The sequence below is a fragment of the Oncorhynchus keta genome, chromosome 34 (genome assembly GCF_023373465.1).
Source record: "Oncorhynchus keta strain PuntledgeMale-10-30-2019 chromosome 34, Oket_V2, whole genome shotgun sequence".
Taxonomy (NCBI): domain Eukaryota; kingdom Metazoa; phylum Chordata; class Actinopteri; order Salmoniformes; family Salmonidae; genus Oncorhynchus; species Oncorhynchus keta.
The window spans coordinates 65,929,334-65,950,825 of record NC_068454.1 but is presented as its reverse complement, the minus strand read 5'-3'; the positions used below and the strand labels follow the sequence as shown (position 1 = coordinate 65,950,825).

Sequence of the window (21,492 nt, the reverse complement as noted above, 5' to 3'; positions counted from 1 at the left end):
TTGAGAGGTTTTGCAATTTGATGGAAAACAGTGAGACGTTTTACAGTTTTGAGACTATGAAATGTGTTTCAAAACATTTACTAAATTTCAATTGAGAGACTTAGCAATTGAACACTTCTTAATGGGCTGTTAACTGTGTATTCAGTGGTGGAAAAAATACCATATTGTCATACTTCAGTGCAAGTAAAGATACCTCAATAGAAAATGACTCAAGTAAAAGTGAATCTCACCCAGTAAAATAGTACTAGAGACCAGAGGCAGTAGGGATGACCGGGGATCTTTGCTTGATAAATGCATGTATTGGATCATTTGCCTGTCCTGCTAAGCATTCAAAAATGTAACGATTTATTTTGGGTGTCATGGAAAATGTATGGAGTAAAAAATACATTATTTTATTTATGAATGTAGTGAAGTAAAAGTAAAAGTTGTCAGAAATATAAATAGTAAAGTACAGATACCCCAAAAACCTACTTAAGTAGTACTTTAAAGTATTTTTACTTTTAAGTACTCTTGTGCTGGCGTCCTGTTAGAAGGTAACAGATGATTGTATTACAGTGGTTAAGATGGATTTTCATTGTGTTCCATGATGTTTATTGCTCCCTGGTGGAACTTTCTGGTACTTAGAAAGACTGTACGGAAACAGGAAGTAGAGTAGTCGTTCTGCACGGTGCAGGTCTTTCAGTGCAGTTATTTCTTGTCACGCTTCAGCCTCGGAAAATTTGTTTGTAAGTTAGATTCAAGCATTTTGCTAGTGATGATAATCTTGTTATTGATATAATTGCTTACTTATCAATGTTAGTTGGTTGCATTTACTCACACAAATGGCCTTTCCTTTCTTGTATGACGTCAGCTGTATTACTTTGCTCGTGCGTCATGTAAACGAATTGTAAAACATACAATACTGTAGTTTTATTACTGTTTCTAGTGTAATATGCTTTGTTATTGTACAGAGGTGGTTGCACATTATTAGAGTAATTAAAGGAGTTAGACAATTACCATGAGTAACAATTAGCTATATGGTTTGGCATCATGCCAGATGCATGGTACTTTGGCACGTGCTTTGTATTTATGCAACTGTGCAATTGAATACTAAAGTATATTCTTTTCTGTATTTTGCAGTTTCACAACATAAACGTTTTCAATATATTAATTCAAGAAAAGTTACGCATTGGGAGTTTTATTGAAGACTTAGTTGTTAACTATCTGTCTAGTTTTGCATGGGAACGCAATTCAAGGGCAGAATAACTTTACACCACTGTGTGTATCTAATTCTATGGGTTCCGCGCATAGACGTCAAGACCAGGTTCTGCAATAAAAAAAGACGATCTAAAGTGCCTTGAAACAAGTGGACCAATCGCAGCTTCGTCCGACAATCATGTGACACTGGTAGTTTTGAGGTCATTTTCTTGCGACTATTGCTGACAGCTCCATGTGAATGTCGCCTTCGTCTTCTACCACTAGCTTTCTATCTTATTTATCAAGGTAAGAACAGTCCTTTAAACATATAAATGGCAACTACATGTATTTATATGTCTACCTAAGACCTTTCACAGGTGTAGTTGTGAATGCAGAGAATGTTGCCAGTCTGAGTTTCATAATTGTAATAGCTAGAACGGCAGAAACCCTAGTCGGCAAGGTCAGAATACGCTTGATGGCAGCTCAGCTTTGAGACTGAAATGTTGCTAGTGACGTTAATTCAGCTCAGTCCACTATGACTACTTGCCACAACCATGTCTATTAATTGATTTCCTGCAAATATTTGGTTTGTAGTAGTACAGGCTACACGATTGTTGACACAATGTTATGTTACACAACACAATCCCCACGTTACTGTTACTAATTGCTAAAGCATCTCAAGATAGCTAGGGTAAGCTTGTTGACAGCAGTCCATGACCGACAGACTACGGAGAATAAGAACATATAGTCCTTATCATAAAGTTGCACATGAAGGGGTTAGTTGGGCATAGCAACATGTGATCGTAGGTTCAGGAACCAAAAAAAAGAATGAGAAACACTGAGTGATATTCGCTCTCTTGAATTAACTCTCTCTCTCTTTTTCTCTCTATTGCTCGCTCTCAGGTGTTAGCATGGTGACTCTGGCTGCTGTGTTGTGAATACGTGTCTCGCTTCTCTCAGGCCTTGTGCTCTGTTTCTCCATGACCAGCCGTCTGCTGGGCCGATGTGCCCGTCTCCTCCCCAGGCCCCCCCAGGCCTCAGCCGTCGCTGCCCTCCTGCCAACCCCTGCAGCTGGGCCAGCAGAGCCACTGTGGGCCCAGGCCTGGCGGCAGCCTGTGTTAAGGGGGCTATGTGAGGGCAGGAGTTTGGTCAAAGAGGAGTATCCCATCGAGCCCAAACGCACCCAGCTGGATGAGCTCTTAGAGAGGGCCCAATCTCCACAGGATGTCCTGCAGGCATGGGCGGCACAAGGAGGAAAGGCCAATCAGGCAGCTAAGGCTCTGGTTCAGCTTGTCAGATTGGCTGGGAGAGAGAAAGGTGGGGCTAAAATGGACCAATTTGAGCTGCTGAATGATCCTAGACTGCTAGACATACTGGACACGGTTACTGCACAGGTAGGAGAGGGTGTTGTAATAAGGGTCAAGGGATAGGTAGGATGAGGAAAGGTGAGGGTAGATAAGTGGAGGGTTGAGAGGGGATGAAGATGAGTAAGGAGTGATGAAAGCAAGAGACATGGGGCAGGTTACAGTTAGGGCAGAAGGCAGCTCAAAATATTCACTAAACCTTTCGGTGCTCTCTGAGAGTTTCTTTGAGTGTGTGTAAATTGACCGTGTGTGCGTGTATCTCTTCCCCCAGGTAGCGTCGGTGTGGAATGGTACGCTGGTCTCTCTGCTGCGCTCCCTCTCTGCTCTGGGTGTTCCTCCTACAGCTGCAGTACAACGCTCCATCCAGACAGAGGTGCTGTGGCGTGTACGCAGGCTCTCCTACAAACAGCTGGCTTTCCTGGCAGACTGGGGAGCAGGGCGGAAGGGTCAGATGGAGTTGTCGCTGGTGAGCGCAGCGCTAAAACAGCTGGAGCTCCGCTGGACTGAGATCGCTGACGCCAGAACAGTCAGTACCCTGATGGCTAGGGCTGGACACCTCAGTCCTGCACTGATGGACAGACTGGAGGATAAGGTAACAAGCACCTATACTACTACCCCCACACTACACACACAAAGTTATCAAAAATGTATTTGGACAGTGAATAAAAATACATTTAAATTGTCGCTATACTCCAGCATTTTAGATTTGAGACAGAATGTTTCAGATTAGGCAGATTTGGACAAATTGACTTAGTACTAAACTTGTTTAATAAACTATTTGTCACCATATTCCATATTCCTTGCACGCAAAAGATTAGGGATGGGCATTTGCCATTTTTTGACTGTTCAAATACCCTATATTTATTTTCTGGGTACTCAAAGGAATTTAAAAATATATATTTTTAGAACACAAGAACCGCACTGGAAACAAATGTGCGCATTTATCTATAGGCCTATGCCAACAGTGCCCGACAACGCCAAATGTATCATAACCATTACAGATAACAAATCCTAATTGCTAAATTGCCCCATATACACAGTATTCAGTCAATAAAAAAGCAAGTGTCATTTAGGATTAATTTAATGAAACCTTAATATCAACTGGTAATATTATATCGTGGAACATGATCTTCAAAAAGGCAGTAACCTCAGCAGTGACGCTTGCTTGTAGAAACATATGGCTGTGCAATGGCATAGGCTTGCTTGTTAATTTAGCAGACAAGATGCTCTTATTTCCCAAGCCCTAAAAAAAACATAAAAAACATGATGTAAAAAATCATGATGTAATATAAAGTGACTGTTCCACTGGATGTCATAAGGTGAATGCACCAATTTGTAAGTCGCTCTGGATAAGAGCGTCTGCTAAATGACTTAAATGTAAATGTAATAACAATAAAATTGAACAAAGTATTCAGACCCCTTTTTCCACATGTTGTTACTTTACTGATTTATTCTAAAATGTATTACATTGTTTTTCCCCCTCATCAATCTACACACAATAACAAAGCAAAAACAGATTTAGACATTTTTGATAATTTATAAAAAAATAAACTGAAATATCAAATAAAATGTTATTTGTCATATGTGCCGAATACAACATGTATAGGTAGACCTTACCGTGAAATGCTTACTTACAAGCCCTTAATATCACATTTACATTGGTATTCAGACACTTAGTACTTTGTTGAAGCACCTTTGGCAGCGATTGCAGCCTCGATTCTTCTTGGGTATGACGCTACAAACTTGGCACGTATTTGGGGAGTTTCTCCAATTCTTCTCTGCAGATCCTGTCAAGCTCTGTCAGGTTGGATGGGGAGCATTGCTGCACAGCTATATTCAGGTCTCCAGAGATGTTCAATTGGGTTCATGTCCGGTTTCTGGCTGGGCCACTCAAGGACATTCAGAGAATTATCCCGAAGCCACTCCTGCGTTGTCTTGGCTGTGTGCTTATGGTCGTTGTCCTGTTGGAATGTGAACCTTTTCCCCAGTCTGAGGTCCTGAGCGCTCAGGAGCAGGTTTTCATTAAGGATCTCTCTGTACTTTGCTCCGTTCATCTTTACCTAGATCCTGACTAGTCTGCTTATCCCTGGCGCAGAAAAACATCACCACATCGTGATGCTGCCACAACCATGCTTCACCAGACGGGATGCTTGCCATTCAGATTAAAGCGTTTCATGAGACCAGAAAATGTTTTTTTCTCATGGTCTGAGAGTCTTTAGGTGCCTTTTGGCAACTCTAAGTGGGCTGTCATGTGCCTTCTACTGAGGAGTGGTTTCTGTCTACCATAAAGGTCTGATTGGTGGAGTGCAGCACAGATGGTTGTCCTTCTGGAAGGTTCTCCCATCTCCACAGAGGACCTCTGGGGCTCTGTCAGAGTGACCATTGGGTTCTTGGTCACCTCCCTGATCAAAGCCCTCATTCCCTCGATTGCTCAGTTTGGCCGGGCAGCCATCTCTAGGAAGAGTTTTGGTAGTTCCAAAGTTCTTCCATTTAAGAATGATAGAGGCCACTGTGTTCTTGGAGACCTTCAATGCTGCAGACATTTTTTTGGTACCCTTCTCCAGATCTGTGCCTCGACACAATCCTGTCTCGGAGCTCTATGGACAATTCCTTAGACCTCATGGCTTGTTTTTTGCTCTTATGTGCACTGTCAACTGTGGGACTGTTGCAGGAATTACATTCCTCTGTTTTAATACCCACTTAAAATTAAACACTGTCAATTCATAAGGATTTGTATGACCCTTATTTTATAAAAATGGACAGAGCCCAGTCTTAAAGTCAAACAGCAGCTTTTATTCACGAGAGTACTGCCCCTTACACATTTTACCACAGGTTATAAACTGAAAATTACGTCAGAGTTTTCTAAATGTTCCGTCTCTTCTTGACACATGTAGAAAGGCTCTATAGTTCTCAAGCCTTCCCACCTCGCCTAGAGCCAAGGTCAGCCAGTGTAGATAAGCATTCTACCCAGTCTGGCGATGTAGTTCATTCATTTCTACCAAGGAACAGACAGTCATTGTTCTAATTCTTGATTATATTTACACACATTATATTCAGTACTAGGATTAAAAATAAAATTCATACATATACAGTAACATGATAGTATTCTGATTAGTCAGTCCTGATTGGAATGTATACATAATTAGTCATTATTGATAAAAATTCCCTTAACAGGGACCTTATATAGACAGGTGTGTGCCTTTCCAAATCATGTCCAATCAATTGAATTTACCACAGGTGGACTCGAATCAAGTTGTAGAAACATCTCTAGGATGCACCTGAGCTCATTTTCGGGTCTTAGCAAAGGGTCTGAATACTTATTTACATAAGGAATCTGTTTTTTATTTTATTTTTGATACATTTGCAAAATGCCTATATCGGTTTTCGCTTTGTCATTATGGTGTGTGTGTACATGCATACATACATACATACATACATACATACATACATACATACATACATACATACATACATACATACATACATACATACATGCATACATACAGTTGAAGTCGGAAGTTTACATACACTTAGGTTGGAGTCATTAAAACTCGTTTTTCAACCACTCCAATGTCTTGTTAACAACCTGTAGTTTTGGCAAGTCGGTTAGGACATCTAGGTTGTGCATGACATAAGCAATTTTTCCAACAATTGTTTACAGACAGATTATTTCACTTATAATTCACTGTATCACAATTCCAGTGGGTCAGAAGTTTACATACACTAAGTTGACAGTGCCTTTAAACCTCTTGGATAATTCCAGAAAATTATGTCATGGCTTTAGAAGCTTCTGATTGACTCAAATGATGTCAATTAGCCTATTGGAGGTGTACCTGTGGATGTATTTCAAGGCCTACTTGTGTTCTAACCGACTTCGCCAAAACTATAGTTTGTTAACGAGAAATGTGTGGATTGGTTGAAAAACAAGTTTTAATGACTCCAACCTAAGTGTATGTAAACTTCCGACTTCAACTGTACATATATAGCGGAGTGGAACTGTACTTGCCACCATCAACAAATCTATCTCAACCCAACACTCCTTTTCTTTTTTTTCCCTTTTCTTTTCTCTGTCTCCCCCCTCTCTCTGTTCCCAACCCAGGCGTTAGAGCTAGCTGAAGGGTTTGGGGCAGAGGATATCCGCAGGGTGTCTGTGTCTCTGGCATCTCAGGGACGCCGTTCAGTGCCTCTGCTCAGAGCTCTGTCCTACTACCTCCTACAGAAACCCTCAACAGACCTTACCACACCGCTACTGTTGGACCTCGCCTACGCATATGGTACATAGACACACTTGACTAAAATATTTCAGTTGTGTATATTACATTTGTTTTATTTAGAGTTTATTATTTCATTTCATCTCCATATAGGTGCTCCCTATGCTGTCTGCCAAAATCAATAATGTTTAGTTCTTCAAAGTAAATCGGGCATACTGGGGTTTTTTTCTCTAGAGAAAATGTGCACATTGAGCTCAAAAAAAAAAACTGAACAAAATGGAATTCAAAATAATTTAATCACTGTAGGTCAATAAGTTGTTTAAAAACCGAACAATAACCGAAATGTCTGTTAATTGCTCAGCAGTAATATATATATATACACACACATAAACTGGAGATGTAAAAGGATGTGCCACAGCGTGAATGCTGGTACCATTGTTATTCTCCATCTTTGTTAACAATATACCTAACAACAAACTACCTGCGGTCAACTGATATTTCAGCCGTGAATTTTTCTTTATTCCAACAGATTTATAGGGGCAGTGCAGTTAATATGATATTTTCACACTGAGGTCGAAATAGCACACTGTAATTGTGAAAATGATGATATGCCCTTTTTGTGTAAGAGCTGTTTGAAAAAAATGCCTGTGCCCTCAATTATTAAGGTGCGTGCTCAAAAAAAGGACTCTAAACCTTGTGTGCACCAGTTTCCCCATAAAGGTTGGTATTTATCCATTTTGAGCTTGATGGGAAAGTGTGTGCATCTCCACGCATATTTCAAACACAACTTCTAGTGGTTCACACATGAGTAGCTCGGCAAACAATTCTGAGAGTACATGCAACTTTCACTTGCTGCACCGCAAATTTCTTCTGATGTGATTTAAGCATTGATATGGACATCTAATTTCATTGGTTCTCTATGAACAATTGTTATTTTAAGAATGAAAAATTTAACACCGAATATAATCTGGGAAAATATAAATCAGAATTTGGGGGGAAAATCTAATTTTATCTGGAAAGAGGGAAGAGTTGCAGGGGCATAGCGGGATTTCTTATAAGCATCTGGATTAGTGTCCCGCTCCTTGAAAGCGGGATCTCTAGCCTTGAGCACAGTGTGGATGTTACCTGTAATCCATGGCTTCTTATTGGGCTCCCTAGTGGCACAGCAGTCTAAGGCACTGCATCTCAGTGCTTGAGGCGTCACTACAGACACTGATTCGAACCAGGGTATCACAACCGGCCGTGATTGGCAGTCCCATAGGGTGGCCACAATTGGCACAGCGTCGTCCGGGTTTGGCCGTCATTGTAAATAAGAATTTGTTCTTAACTCACTTGCCTAGTTAAATAAATAAATGTACGTCACTGTGGGGATGATGTCTTCAATGCACTTATTGAGGAAGCCGGTGACTGAGGTGGTGTACTCCTCAATGCTATTGGATAAATCATGGAACATATTCCAGTCTGTGCCAACAAAATAGTACTGTAGCGTAGCATCCGAGTCATCTAACCACTGCCGTATTGAGCAAGTCACTGGTACTTCGTGCTTTAGTTTTTGCTTGTAAGCAGGAATCAGGAGGATAGAATTCTGGTCAGATTTGCCAAATGGTTTGCTAGGGAGAGCTTTGTATGCGTCTCTGTGTGTGGAGTAAAGGTAGTATAGAGATTTTTTTGGGGCATGCTGGTAGAAATGATGTAAACAGATTTAAGTTTGCCTGCATTAAAGTCCCTGGACACTAGCAGTACCGCTTCTGCATGAGTATTTTCTTGTTTTCTTATGGCCTTATAAATCTTGTTGAGTGCGATCATAGTGCCAGCATCGGTTTGTGGCGGTAAATGGACAGCTACGAATAATATAGATAGTGTGGTCTACAGCCTATTATGAGGTACTCTACCTCAGGCAAGCAATACCTTGAGACATCTTTAATATTAGACATTGCACACCAGCTGTTATTGACAAATAGAAACATACCTGCCCCTCATCTTACCAGACGTAGCTGCTGTGTCCTGACGATGCACGCAAAACCTAGCCAGCTCGATATTATCCGTGTTGTTGTTCAGCCATGACTCGGTGAAACATAAGATATTAAAAAATATATAATGTCCTATTAGTAGGATAGTCTCGACCGTAGATCATCCAGTTTGTTTTCCAGTGATTGCACGTTGGCCAATAGAACCAATGATAGTGGCGATTTACTAACTCACCTACGAATCCTCACAAGGCACCTCGACCTTCGCCCCCTGTATTTCCGTCTTCACACGAATTATGGGGATTTGGGCCTGGTCTCGGAAGCCGTCTGACTCATTAAAGGAAAAATCATTGTCCAGTTTGAGGAGAGTAATCGCTGTTCTGATGTCCAGAAGCTCTTTTTGGTCAAGAGACGGTAGCAGCAACTTTGTGCTTATGTAAAAAATAAGTTACTAACAATGCAATAAAACTAACAAAATAGCACAGTGGGTTAGGAGCCCGTAAAATGGCAGCCATCCCCTCCGGAACCATTATATAAGTGTTCAATGATTATTTATATATATATATATATGTATATGTATATGTGTGTGTGTGTGAGAATGAAAGAAAGAAAACGTGTATATGTTGCTTGTCTGTGACGGTTTGATAAATACATCATTTGAGGTGCACTCAAATCCTAGAATCTCCAAGTACGCCAGAATTGAGTAAGAAATGTTTGCACGGTTGATGAATGAGGCCCCTGGAATTTCTGCCTGTTCAGGTGGGATGGAACATTTGGTCCACATCATGATCTTAATATAATAGACCAATCAATGACTGTTCATCTGGGTAAGTGGTGGACTCTAGACCATCCTATCAGCCAATCAGGGCTGTTTATGTAAATATCTTAAATGTCCACACAATCAGACATCATTTCAGGGGCCAAAGGAGGTTCAGGGAAATAAATTATAAAAAATATTTTCTGTAATTGAACACAGTGATTTATTAGACGTACAGTGATCATTTCAAAATAAAATTACAAAGACTGCATGGGGGCTTTAAATTCTCTCTCTCTCTGTTTTTCTTTCTTTCAGGGAAGTTGAATTTCCACCATTCCCAGGTCTTCCAGCGATTGGCAGCCGAGTTGTTACCCAGAATGCCAGAGATTAGTTCTGCCGATGTTACTCGCTGCGCCAAATCACTTGCCTTCCTCAAGTGGCTCCATCTCCCATTGTTTGAGGCATTCGCTGAGGTCTGCACACACTCAGACACTTCTAAACACATCTTAAACTGGTTGGATCATCCCCTAGCCCTCTTGAGTAACAAATATTGCTTTAACTCATCCTCTTATTTTCTTCCTTTGTTTGATTTTTTTTTTAAACTATTCAGCACTACAGCGTGAACAGTCAGAAGTACAGCACACTGCAGCTTTGTAACCTGCTCATGTCACTGGCCAGGCTCAACTTCCAGCCCAGCAAGGGGGAGGAGTTCTACAAGAAGGTAAACAATGAGAGTAGCAATTTGTTTCTTTATTTATCTTATGCTGTTTATTTATTTAAATGTTATTTAACCTTTATTTAACTAGTCAGGTAAGTCAGTTAAGAACAAATTCTTATTTAAGGACTGCCAACCCTGGCCAGACCCGGACGGCGCTGGGCCAATTGTCTGCCGCCCTATGGGACTCCCAATCACGGCCGGATGTGATGCAGCCTGGATACTCAAGGATAAATATTGTGTAGAACTGACTGGGTTCTCAGTCATGTAGAGTCATGTCAGTGCTGCACATGACAGTTCTATCAACTTTGGTTGATGAGGGGAAGAGGCATTTGGCTAGAGTACCTTCCCAGGATGTAGTCCGTGTTTGTCAACTGTCTCCTCCTGTGTGTATGTAGGTCCACTCTGCCCTGGAGGGTGTTCTCCCTAACCTGGAGGTGTTCCTGCAGATAGACGTGGTGTGGTCTCTGTGTGTGTTACAGCAGGCCAAGCCCCAGCACATCACAGCCCTCAACCAACACACACATGTTGCCAAACTCTCAGGTAAACACACACTCTAGTACTGGTCCACCCCAGGAGATGGCAGCAGAGGACTGATCCACTGATGTTCATGTGGTCTGTGCTCATAGCCCTGTGCATTCTCAGCTGTACAGACTTGGGTGATTCTGCTGATTTGATGTTGCGTTGCTATATTGTTGTTTCACAGAAGGCAGTCTGTCTCGAGTGGAGAACTATCGCCTGAAGCTCCTCCACATCATTGCTACCCTCCAGTTAGAACACCCAGAGTCTCTGTCCTCCACCCTGCCTACAGAGGCCATGTTGATTCCCTCCACCCTGGGTCAGGACTCCCCCCTCTCCCCTCTACAGACTGGGCTGAAGGGGGCCCTGGATAATCTGGTGGGGGGGAAAGCAGAGGCCCTACGTACCGGGGTCAACACTATATACGGCTGGACCATAGGTGAATACACGCACACACACAAACACTGTAAGGCTGGAACAACAGGTGACTGACTTGTTGTGTCCTATCAGATGGAGAGCTGGTGGTGGACAGTGAAAATAAGCCAATGGACCTGGTGACCCTGACAGCCCCTCACCTGCCTGGAGGAGGCGGAACCAATCCCCTACCTGAGGGTGCATGCAGGTGAGGGAAGAAGGGTGTGTGTGTGTGTGTCTGTGTGTCTGTGTGTGTGCATGTGTTCTGACAGTCCTCCTCTTTGCAGGTTAGCGTTCTTGACCTGGGAGTTTCCTAACTATGGCTCCAGGAGTAAAGATCTGCTGGGACGATTCACCATGATGAGACGGCATCTCAAACTGGCTGGCTTTATCCTTGTAGAGGTATGGAGGGATGATGATGATGAGGAGAGAGGGAGTGATGCAGGTAGACTGAAAGAGACGTTCTGGCAGTCATTATAACAATAACTGTCTATCGCATACACACAAACCCTAACCACAGCATACTCTCCAGCCCAGGCCAGACACTCTTGGGTGTAATCACCAGAACAAGCCTCTTTCCTGGGGGAGATCAGGTAGACTGGGATGGACACAGCATTACTGCATTACACTGCTTGAAGCTCATTGCCTCAAAGTAACACACGCACAGTACAGCAGTCTTCTGAAGTTAAAAGGGAATTGACTTCCATCCACTGTAGATGTCTAGGTGTGATTCATAGCACATCTCCTTAGCATGTGCCTCAGAGTTGTTACATAGGGAATGGGCTGTGTGAGATATGCTCGTATCAGTGTTTCCACTTCAGCAAATTAACTCATCACCCTGACAAAGTAAAATGGTTCTTTATCCTTCTCTGATTAACAGACTATGAGAATGACACTCTCTTTGTGTGGCTAATAGGGTTGTCAGTATAACACATCTCTTTTCCATGGCAAAAATAAAACACAAAGCCAACTATACTCTATTGTCCTTTTTAAAAACTGCTGTATAAGCTGAGTATACAAAATATTAAGGACACCTTCATATTGAGTTGCACCCTCCCCCTTTGCCCTCAGAACAGCCTCAATTTGTCAGGGCATGGACTCGACAAGGTGTCAAAAGTGTTCCACAGGGATGCTGGCCAAGGTTGACTCCAATGCTTCCCACAGTTGTCAAGTTGGCTGGATGTCCTTTGGGTGGGGACCATTCTTGATACACATGGGGAAACTGTTGTGTGTGAAATCCAGCAGCGTTGCAGTTCTTGACACAGAAACTGGTGCAACTGGCACCTACTACCATACCCCATTCAAAGGCACTGAAATGTTTTCTCTTGCCCGTTTACCCTTTAAATGGCACACGTACAGGGCATTCTGAAAGTATTCATACCCCTGGACTTTTTCCACATTTTGTTATGTTACAGCCTTATTCTAAAATGGATTAAAATGTTTTTACCTCATCAATCTACACACAATACCCCATAATAACAAAGCAAAAACAGATTTTAAGAAATTGTTGCTAATTTATAAAAAATATACTGAAATATCACATTTACATCAGTATTCAGACCCTGTACTCTGTACTTTGTTGAAGTACCTTTGGTAGCGATTAGAGCCTCGAGGTTTGGGTGTGACGCTACAAGTTTGGCACATGTGTATTTGGGGAGTTTCTCCGATTCTTCTCTTCAGATTCTCTCAAGCTCTGTCAGGTTGGATGGGGGAACGTCGCTGCACAGCTATTTTCAGGTGTCTCCAGAGATGTTAGATCGGGTTCAAGTCCAGGCTATGGCTGGGCCACATAAGGATATTCAGAGACTTGTCCCAAAACCACTCCTGCTTTGTCTTGGCTGTGTACTTAGGGTCATTGTCCGGTTGGAAGATTAACTTTCTTCCCAGTCTGAGGTCCTGAGTGTTCTGGAGCAGGTTTTTATCATGGATCTCTCTCTCTGTACTTTGTGTTAAACTTTCCTGGGATCCTGACTAGTCTCCCAGTCCCTGCCGCTGAAAAACACCCCCACAGCATGATGCTGCCACCACCATGCTTCACCGTAGGGATGGTGCTAGGTTTCCTCCAGACGTGACACTTGGAATTCAGGCCATTGAGTTCCATCTTGGTTTCATCCGACCAGAGAATCATGTTTCTCATGGTCTGATCGTCCGTTAGGTGCCTTTTGGCAAACTCCAAGCGTGCTGTCATGTCCATTTTTACAGAGGAGTGGCTTCCATCTGGCCACTCTACCATAAAGGCCTGATTGGTGGTGTGCTGCAGAGATGGTTGTCCTTCTGGAAGGTTCTCCCATCTCCACAGAGGAACTCTGGAGCTCTGTCAGAGTAACCATCTGGTTCTCGGTCACCTGCCTGAACAAGGCCCTTCTCCCCCAATTGCTCAGTTTGGTCGGGTGGCCAGCTTTAGGAAAAGTCTTGGTGGTTACAAACCTCTTCCATTCAAGAATGATGGAAGCCACTGTGTACTTGGGAACCTTCAATGCTACAGATGTTTTTTTGGTACCCTTCCCCAGATCTGTGCCTCAACACAATCTTGTCTCGGAGCTCTACGGATAAGACTAATTTCTATCAGCATGTTAAATGTGCAACGAGGAAAAAAATTGTAGACCACCTTTACTTCACACACAGAGACGTGTACAAAGCCCTCCCTCAACCTCCATTTGGCAAAACTGACCATAACTCTATCCTCCTGATTCCTGCTTACAAGCAAAAATTAAAGCAGGAAGCACCAGTGACTCTGTCTATTAAAAGAATAAAGAAAAGTGGTCAGATGAAGCTGATGCTATACTACAGGAATATGTTGGAATACGCCTGGAATATGTTCCGGGATTCTTTCGATGGCACTGAGGAGTACATCGCATCAGTCACTGGCTTTATCAATAAGTGCATCGAGGACGTCATCACCGCAGGAAGCTTATAATGAATTCCGCTATGCCCTCTGACAAACCATAAAACAGGCAAAGCATCAATACAGGACTAAGATTGAATCGTACTACACCGGCTCCGACACTCTAGTCGGATGTGGCAGGGCTTGCAAACTATTACAGACTACGAAGGGAAGCACAGCCAAGAGCTGCCCAGTGACACGAGCCTACCAGACGTGTTAAATAACTTTTATGCTTGCTTCGAGGCAAATAACAATGAAACATGCATGAGAGCATCAGCTGTTCCGGATGACTGTGTAATCACATTCTCTGCAGGAGATGTGAGTAAGACCTTTAAACAGGTCAACATTCACAAGGCCGGCCTCCCAGGTGACGCAGTGGTTAAGGGCGTTGTACTGCAGCGCCAGCTGTGCCATCAGAGTCCCTGGGTTCGCGCCCAGGCTCTGTCGTAACCGGCCGCGACCGGGAGGTCCGTGGGGCGACGCACAATTGGCCTAGCATCGTCCGGGTTAGGGAGGGCTTGGTCGGTAGGGATGTCCTTGTCTCAGGGGTGAGTGCTCAGTCCCCCTTCTGTACTCCCTGTTCACTCATGACTGCACGGCTAGGCACGACTCCAACACCATCATTAAGTTTGCTGACGACACAACAGTGGGCCTGATCACACAACAGTAGGCCTGATCACCGACAACGATGAGACAGCCTATACGGACGAGGTCGGAGACCTGACCGTGTGGTGCAAGGACAACAACCTCTCCCTTAACGTGTCAAGACAAAGGAGATGATTGTGGACTACAGGAAAAGGAGGACCGAGCACGTCCCCATTCTCATCGACGGTGCTGCAGTGGAGCAGGTTGAGAGCTTCCAAGTTCCTTGGTGTCCACATCACCAACAAACTAATATGGTCCAAGCACACCAAGACAGTCGTGAAGAGGGCAAAATAGGAGACAGGAGACTGAAAATATTTGGCATGGGTCCTCAGATGGGTCCTCAGATGGGTCCTCAGATCCTGAAAAAGTTTTACAGCTGCACCATCGAGAGTATGGTATGGCAACTGCTCGGCCTCCAACCGCAAGGCACTACAGAGGGTAGTGCGTACGGCCCAGTACATCAGCAGGTCCAATCTTTCTGCCATCCAAGACCTCTATACCAGGCGGTGTCAGAGGTAGGCCCTAAACATTGTCAGACTCCAGTCACCCGAGTCGTAGATTGTTCTCTCTGCTTCCGCACGGCAAGCGGTACTGGAGTGCCAAGTCTAGGTCCAAGTACATTTTCTATTGTGTTATTGACTGTACGTTTGTTTATCCCATGTGTAACTCTGTTGTTTTTGTCGCACTGCTTTACTTTATCTTGGCCAGGTCGCAGTTGTAAATATGAACTTGTTCTGGCCTACCTGGTTAAATAAAGGTGAAATAAATCAATTTAAAAGAGCTAGGCAATATGCACAAAATATCAAATCATGGTATTTTTCAAATGTTTGATGCTATTTGACGGTATTTTATGTTTTTGATTTAATATAAATTCTACATTTTCCTTATGAGTAGTGCGTAACCCTAGGGTAGCAACATATAAACGTCCCTTTTTCGGGACCCTGTCTTTCAAATAACCTCAGATCTTCATTGTAAAGGGTTTAAACAGTTTCCTATGCTTGTTCAATGAACCATAAACAATTAATGAAAATGCACCTGTGGAACGGACCTTAATTAAGACACTAACTTCGTACAGACGGTAGGCAATTAAGGTGACAGTTATGAAAACTTAGGACACTAAAGAGGCCTTTCTACTGACTCTGAAAAACACCAACAGAAAGATGCCCAGGGTCCCTGCTCATCTGCCTGAACGTGCCTTAGGCATCCTGCAAGGAGGCATGAGGACTGCAGATCTGGCCAGGGCACACAATTTCAATGTCCGTACTATGAGACGCCTAAGACAGAGCTACAGCGAGACCGGACAGACAGCTGATCATCCTCGCAGTGGCAGACCATGTGTAACAACACCTGCACAGCATCGGTACATCCGAACATCACACCTGCGGGACAGGTACAGGATGGCAACAACAACTGACCGAGTTACACCAGGAACGCGCAATCCCTCCATCAGGGAAGACATTCTCCTCCCTCATGTGGTACCCTTCCTGCAAGCTCATCCTGACATGACCCTCCAGCATGACAATGCCACCAGCCATAATGCTTGTTCTGTGCGTGATTTCCTGCAAGACAGGAATGTTAGTGTTCTGCCATGGCCAGCGAAGAGCCCGGATCTCAAACCCATTGAACGTCTGGGACCTGTTGGATCGGAGGGTCAGTATTGTCTCAGTTGTTGAATCTTGTTATGTTCATAGAAATATTTACACATGTTAAGTTTGCTGAACATAAACGCAGTTGACAGTGAGAGGACATTTCTTGCAGGGTTTATACTAAATTTTTTCAATGGGTCTTTCTCCATTCAGTGTTATACTGTTCAATTCAACTTCAACCTAATATAATTTCCTGTGTTTCCATCAGTTTCTGCATTTCCTGCACTCATTTGAGATCATTTCCAAACTGCCACGATATGGGCAAAAAAACTGGGCCTTATTTTTAACCAAATGTTGCAATTGTGATTTAGATCAAAACACTTGGGTGAACTTTTGGAATCATGGAAATATTTTTATTCTAATTCTATAGTTAGAATATAAATAATAGTTGGCACTTTGATTACAGTGTTGTTTGACATGACAACGAGTAAAAATGCCATTAGCTAGTTGTGACTGGGTAGGAACCAAAGTGATGTTCATAGTTTCCTAGGTGACCCTGTAATCTTTGGCTACATTAAATCTTTATTAATGTAGCCAACATATTCATGCTTCACCTATTCCTATTTGATATAGAAGGTACTTTTGAAGAAACAACATGTTGATTTAGGCCTCCACCAGCACTGGTATCAGGCTGTATTAGCTAGCTACGTTTGCCCGACTCATTACTTTAAGTAGCTAGTTAGCTAACACGATTTAGCATAAGTTGCTAAGAAAACACAAACTAGCTGTTTGCAGATGTAAGGAACACACAAATATTGTAATTATAGAATGCTTGTGGATTTATATTAAGATCAAAGTGGAAACAACATCATGGTCATCAACATTGTTGCATGTGCTGCATTGACCATGCAGTCTGAACGAAAGTGTCTCGTGGTCAAGCAACAACAAATGCGCTCCTAGAGTGACTGGGTGGGACCAGGTCTGTGTGGGAAGCAGCATGGAAAGAGAGTGGAGAAGGATGACTCAAGTAGCGGGGTAACCTATACAAATGGACGTTACTCACGGCGTATCACATTTTAACAAACCAAACATTAAAATACCGTTATAGAAGGTAAACCAAAAACCCAAACCGGGCCGTTCATCAATACCAGTATATAGTAAAATACGTATACCGCCCTAGGTCCAAGAGGCTTCGAAACTGCTTCTACCCCCGAGCCATAAGACTCCATCTAATCAAATGGCTACCCAGACTATTTGCATTGCCCCCCTCCCCCTTCTATGCTGCTGCTACTCTGGTATCTATGCATAGTCACTTTAACAACTCACATGTACATATTACCTCGACACGTGCCCCTGCACATTGACTCTGTACCAGTACCCCCTGTATATAGCCTCTATTGCTATTTACTGCTGCTCTTTAATTATTTGTTATTCTTATCTCTTACTTTTTTTGTTGTTTGTATTTTTGTACTTAACTGAATTGTTGGTTAAGGGCTTGAAAGTATGCATTTCACTGTGACAAATAAAATTGGATTTGAATTCCTTCGACCTAATGGCTTGGTTTTTGCTCTGACGTGCACTGTCAACTGTGGGACCTTATATAGACAGGTGTGGCTTTCCAAATCATGTCCAATCAATTGAATTTACCACAGGTGGCCTCCAATCAAGTTGTAGAAACATCTCAAGGATGCACCTGAGCTCAATTTCGAGTCTCATAGCAAGGGGTCTGAATTTTTTACATTTTATTTTACCTTTATTTAACTAGGCAAGTCAGTTAACAAGTTCTGTTTTCAATGACCGCCTAGGAACAGTGGGTTAACTGCCTTGTTCAGGGGCAGAACGACAGATTTTTACCTTGTCAGCTCAGGGATTCGATCTTGCAACCTTTCGGTTACTAGTCCAATGCTCTAACCACTAGGCTGTATGCAAATAAGGTATCTTTGTTTTTTTTATTTGTAATACATTTGAAATAATGTCTAAACCTGTTTTCCCTTTGTCATGATTGTGTATAGATTGGTGACGAATAAAATTATTTAATACATTTTAGAATAAGGCACATGTAACATGACAAAATGTGGAAAAAGTCAAGGGGTCTGAATACTTTCTGAATGCACTGTACACAATCCATGCCTCAAGGCTTAAAATCCTTTTTTAACCTGTCTCCTCCCCTTCATCTACACTGAAGTGGATTTAAAAGATGACATCAATAAGGGATCACAGCTTTCATCTGGTCAGTCTGTCATGGCAAGAGCAGGTGTTCTTCATGTTTTGTATACTCATATTAAATATTGTGATATAGTTTGGAAAATTCAATAATTGGACTCTAGGTGACAACATCATGTTTGTTTCCAACTTTTGGACAGTTTTCCTCAATAAATTAACTCTTGACTTTTTAGTTTCCTTGTCACAATACTTAGTATAGTGATATTGGTATTGTGACAACCCTAGTGGCTAATGCTGGCTAGCGGTGTACCGTATGATGCTATAGTTGGCTAGCTAATGCTATAAAAAACAATCTAATGCTCATTTAATGCTGCATCATGCAGGGCCAGGCTGGTCTGTCTCCCTGAAGGATGCCAGTTATAAAAAGGCTTGATAGTCAGTCAGGAGCCAGGAGAATAGCAGCAGCAGCTCTGTCTCATCTAGGCCAAGCTCCTTAGCCAATCCCAGCACACACTCTCATTTAGGACAATCGCGTTAGCCAATCTGACCGCTCTGTCTCATCTAGGCCAATTGTGTTAGCCTGAGAGCTCTCAGGTCTGCAGTGGTGCTGGGTAAACTAGGCCACTGAACTTACCTGTGACAGACTTCCAGACATAGGCATTTTATCAATTAGATTTGTCCACCTCCTCTGTCCTCTTTCACCTTCTTTTGAAAAAGGTCAGTTAATCGGGGAGAGTCTGCAAGATAAATGTCTAAAGAAGTGATCAAAACAAATGAGGTAGTTCTGACTTTTTATAAATAAAATAAGTAGCATATAGTTTTTAAACGTGCATGTTTTTTCCACTGACACAACAAAAGCTGATTTTAAAGGGTGTGTGGCAGATTTAAAAACTTTCCTGTGGAAGGATACACATGAGTATCCTCAATGAAAGGTGGCAATTGAGGGGAGGACACTCTTCTTACTAATGAATTGACACACATCTTGACAACTTATCAGTTTCTGGGTCATGGAGGAGAGAAGATGAAGGGTTGACTTTTACCCAAATGAGAGAACCACCTAGATTGTCTCCAAACCTGTCAGCTATAGTATTGCAAGGTAAAGAGTATTATTGATAGACAAATGCCTGAATCTGTACTTTCTGTCCCTCCCAAGGTGCCATACTATGAGTGGCTGGAGCTCAAGTCTGATTGGCAGAAAGTGGCGTATGTGAAGGATAAGATGGGGAAGGCCATTGCTGAGGAAATGGCGAAGTGAACTAGGCCAAACAGCAGAAGTTTAGAACTGAACCAGACTCAACTGGACTGGAAAGAGGAGAGCCAGGATGTCAAGGACGGCTCACCAAAACCAATCTGGTCTCAAACAACTCTGAACAACAACCCCCCCCTCCACACACACACACTAATCAACCCACTTTAAAACAAGCTGATTGGTGGAAAATGTCTTTGTCGTTTTATCTTTGGTTGCCTTGCCGATGCGTGGGGCTTTCCATGTTACCATGGAGACGGCCCCTGAGAGTTCTGTATGCTGAAGAGAGCAAACAGAGAGGGAGAAAGAGAGAGTGGGCTCTATAGCAGAAAGCAAGGGCAGAAAGAGCTCTTGCTAAGGAGATGTGTCCCTAAGTGACACTCAGTGAAAGAGAATGGAGAGCAGCATCATATAATCAATGCCCCAATCAATGTTAAAAGCTGTGTATCACCTGTGAATAGAATGGTCTAATTAAATTATCAATATAAGCTTTGTTGAGTGATGCTATCAGTGAATACATTATTTTATGCTTTAATTTCGATATACGTGTTCCACACACTGTCCTCCATGTTGGCACAAATGTTCCATGACTGTAACATTGTTTGTGTTTGAGAGCATAAAATCCGTGATTCATTGTGGGTAGATTGTGACTGACTGATCTACAAATAATAAGTATTTATTCATGATGCAAGGTGAATGGTAGATCAGTCAATCAAATGTATTTATAAAGCCCTTTTTAAGTAAGCCGATATCACAAAGTGCTGTACAGAAACCCAACCTAAAACCCCAAACAGCAAACAATGCAGATGAAGGAGGCACGGTGGCTAGGAAAATCTCCCTAGAAAGTCCAGAAACCTAGAGAGGAACCAGGCTCTGAGGGGGGACCAGTCCTCTTCTGACTATGCTGGGTGGAGATTATAACAGAGCATGTCCAAGATGTTCAAACCTTCATAGATGACCTGCAGGGTCAGATAATAATAATCACAGTGGTTAGAGAGGGTGCAACAGGTCAGCACCTCAGGAGTAAATGTCTGTTGGCTTTTCATAGCTGATCATTCAGAGTTGGAGACAAGAGGTACGGTAGAGAGATGGTTCAAAACAGCAGGTCCAGTGAACAGGTCAGGGTTCCATAGCCCCAGGCAGAACAGTTGAAACTGGAGCAGCAGCATAACCAGGTGGACTGGGGACAGCAAGGAGTCATCAGGCTAGGTAGTCCTGAGGCATGGTCCTAGGGCTCAGGTCCTCAGAGAGAAGAGAGAAAGAATGAGGAAAAGAGAGAATTGGAGGGGGCATACTTAATTTCACACAGGACACCGGTTGAGACAGGAGAAATACTCCAGATATAACAGACTTACCCTAGCCCCTTGATACAAACTATTGCAGCATAAATACTGGAGGCTGAGACAGGAGGGGTCGGGAGACACTGTGGTCCCGTCCGATGATACCCCCAGACAGGGCCAAACAGGTAGAATATAACCCCACCCACTTTGCCAAAGCACAGCCCCCACACCACTAGAGGGATATCTTCAACCATCAACCTACTACCCTGAGACAAGGCCAAGTATAGCCCACAAAGATCTCCCCCACGGCACGAACCCGAGGAGGGCACCAACCCGGACAGGAAGCTCACGTCAGTGACTCAACCCACTCAAGCGACGTACCCCTCCTAGGAACGTCATGGAAGAGCACCAGTAAGCCAGTGACTCAGCCCCTGTAATAGGGTTAGAGGCAGAGAATCCCAGTGGAAAGAGGGGAAGCGGCCAGGCAAGGGCGATTCGTCGCTCCAGTGCCTTTCCGTTCACCTTCACACCCCTGAGTCAGATTACACTCAATCATAGGACCTAC

At 43.0% G+C, this 21,492-nt stretch overlaps 1 protein-coding gene across 2 annotated transcripts; it reads left to right on the top strand.

Annotated features, from left to right (window-relative positions):
- The first annotated feature begins 601 nt into the window (after positions 1-601).
- On the top strand, positions 602-20,289 carry LOC118367712 (FAST kinase domain-containing protein 4). 2 transcript variants are annotated; one of them, XM_035751324.2, is made up of 12 exons: positions 602-725; positions 1,291-1,482; positions 2,080-2,570; positions 2,812-3,132; positions 6,640-6,814; positions 9,791-9,948; positions 10,086-10,196; positions 10,589-10,733; positions 10,897-11,148; positions 11,220-11,331; positions 11,411-11,525; positions 19,555-20,289. In XM_035751324.2, exons 3-12 carry the CDS (start codon positions 2,157-2,159, stop codon positions 19,654-19,656), a joined length of 1,905 nt encoding a protein of 634 aa, XP_035607217.1. In that variant the 5' UTR covers positions 602-725; positions 1,291-1,482; positions 2,080-2,156; the 3' UTR covers positions 19,657-20,289. The 2 variants fall into 2 exon arrangements, with proteins under 2 accessions (XP_035607217.1, XP_035607216.1); XM_035751323.2 differs by having other exon boundaries at positions 636-725; positions 1,120-1,482.
- The last annotated feature ends 1,203 nt before the right edge of the window (positions 20,290-21,492 follow it).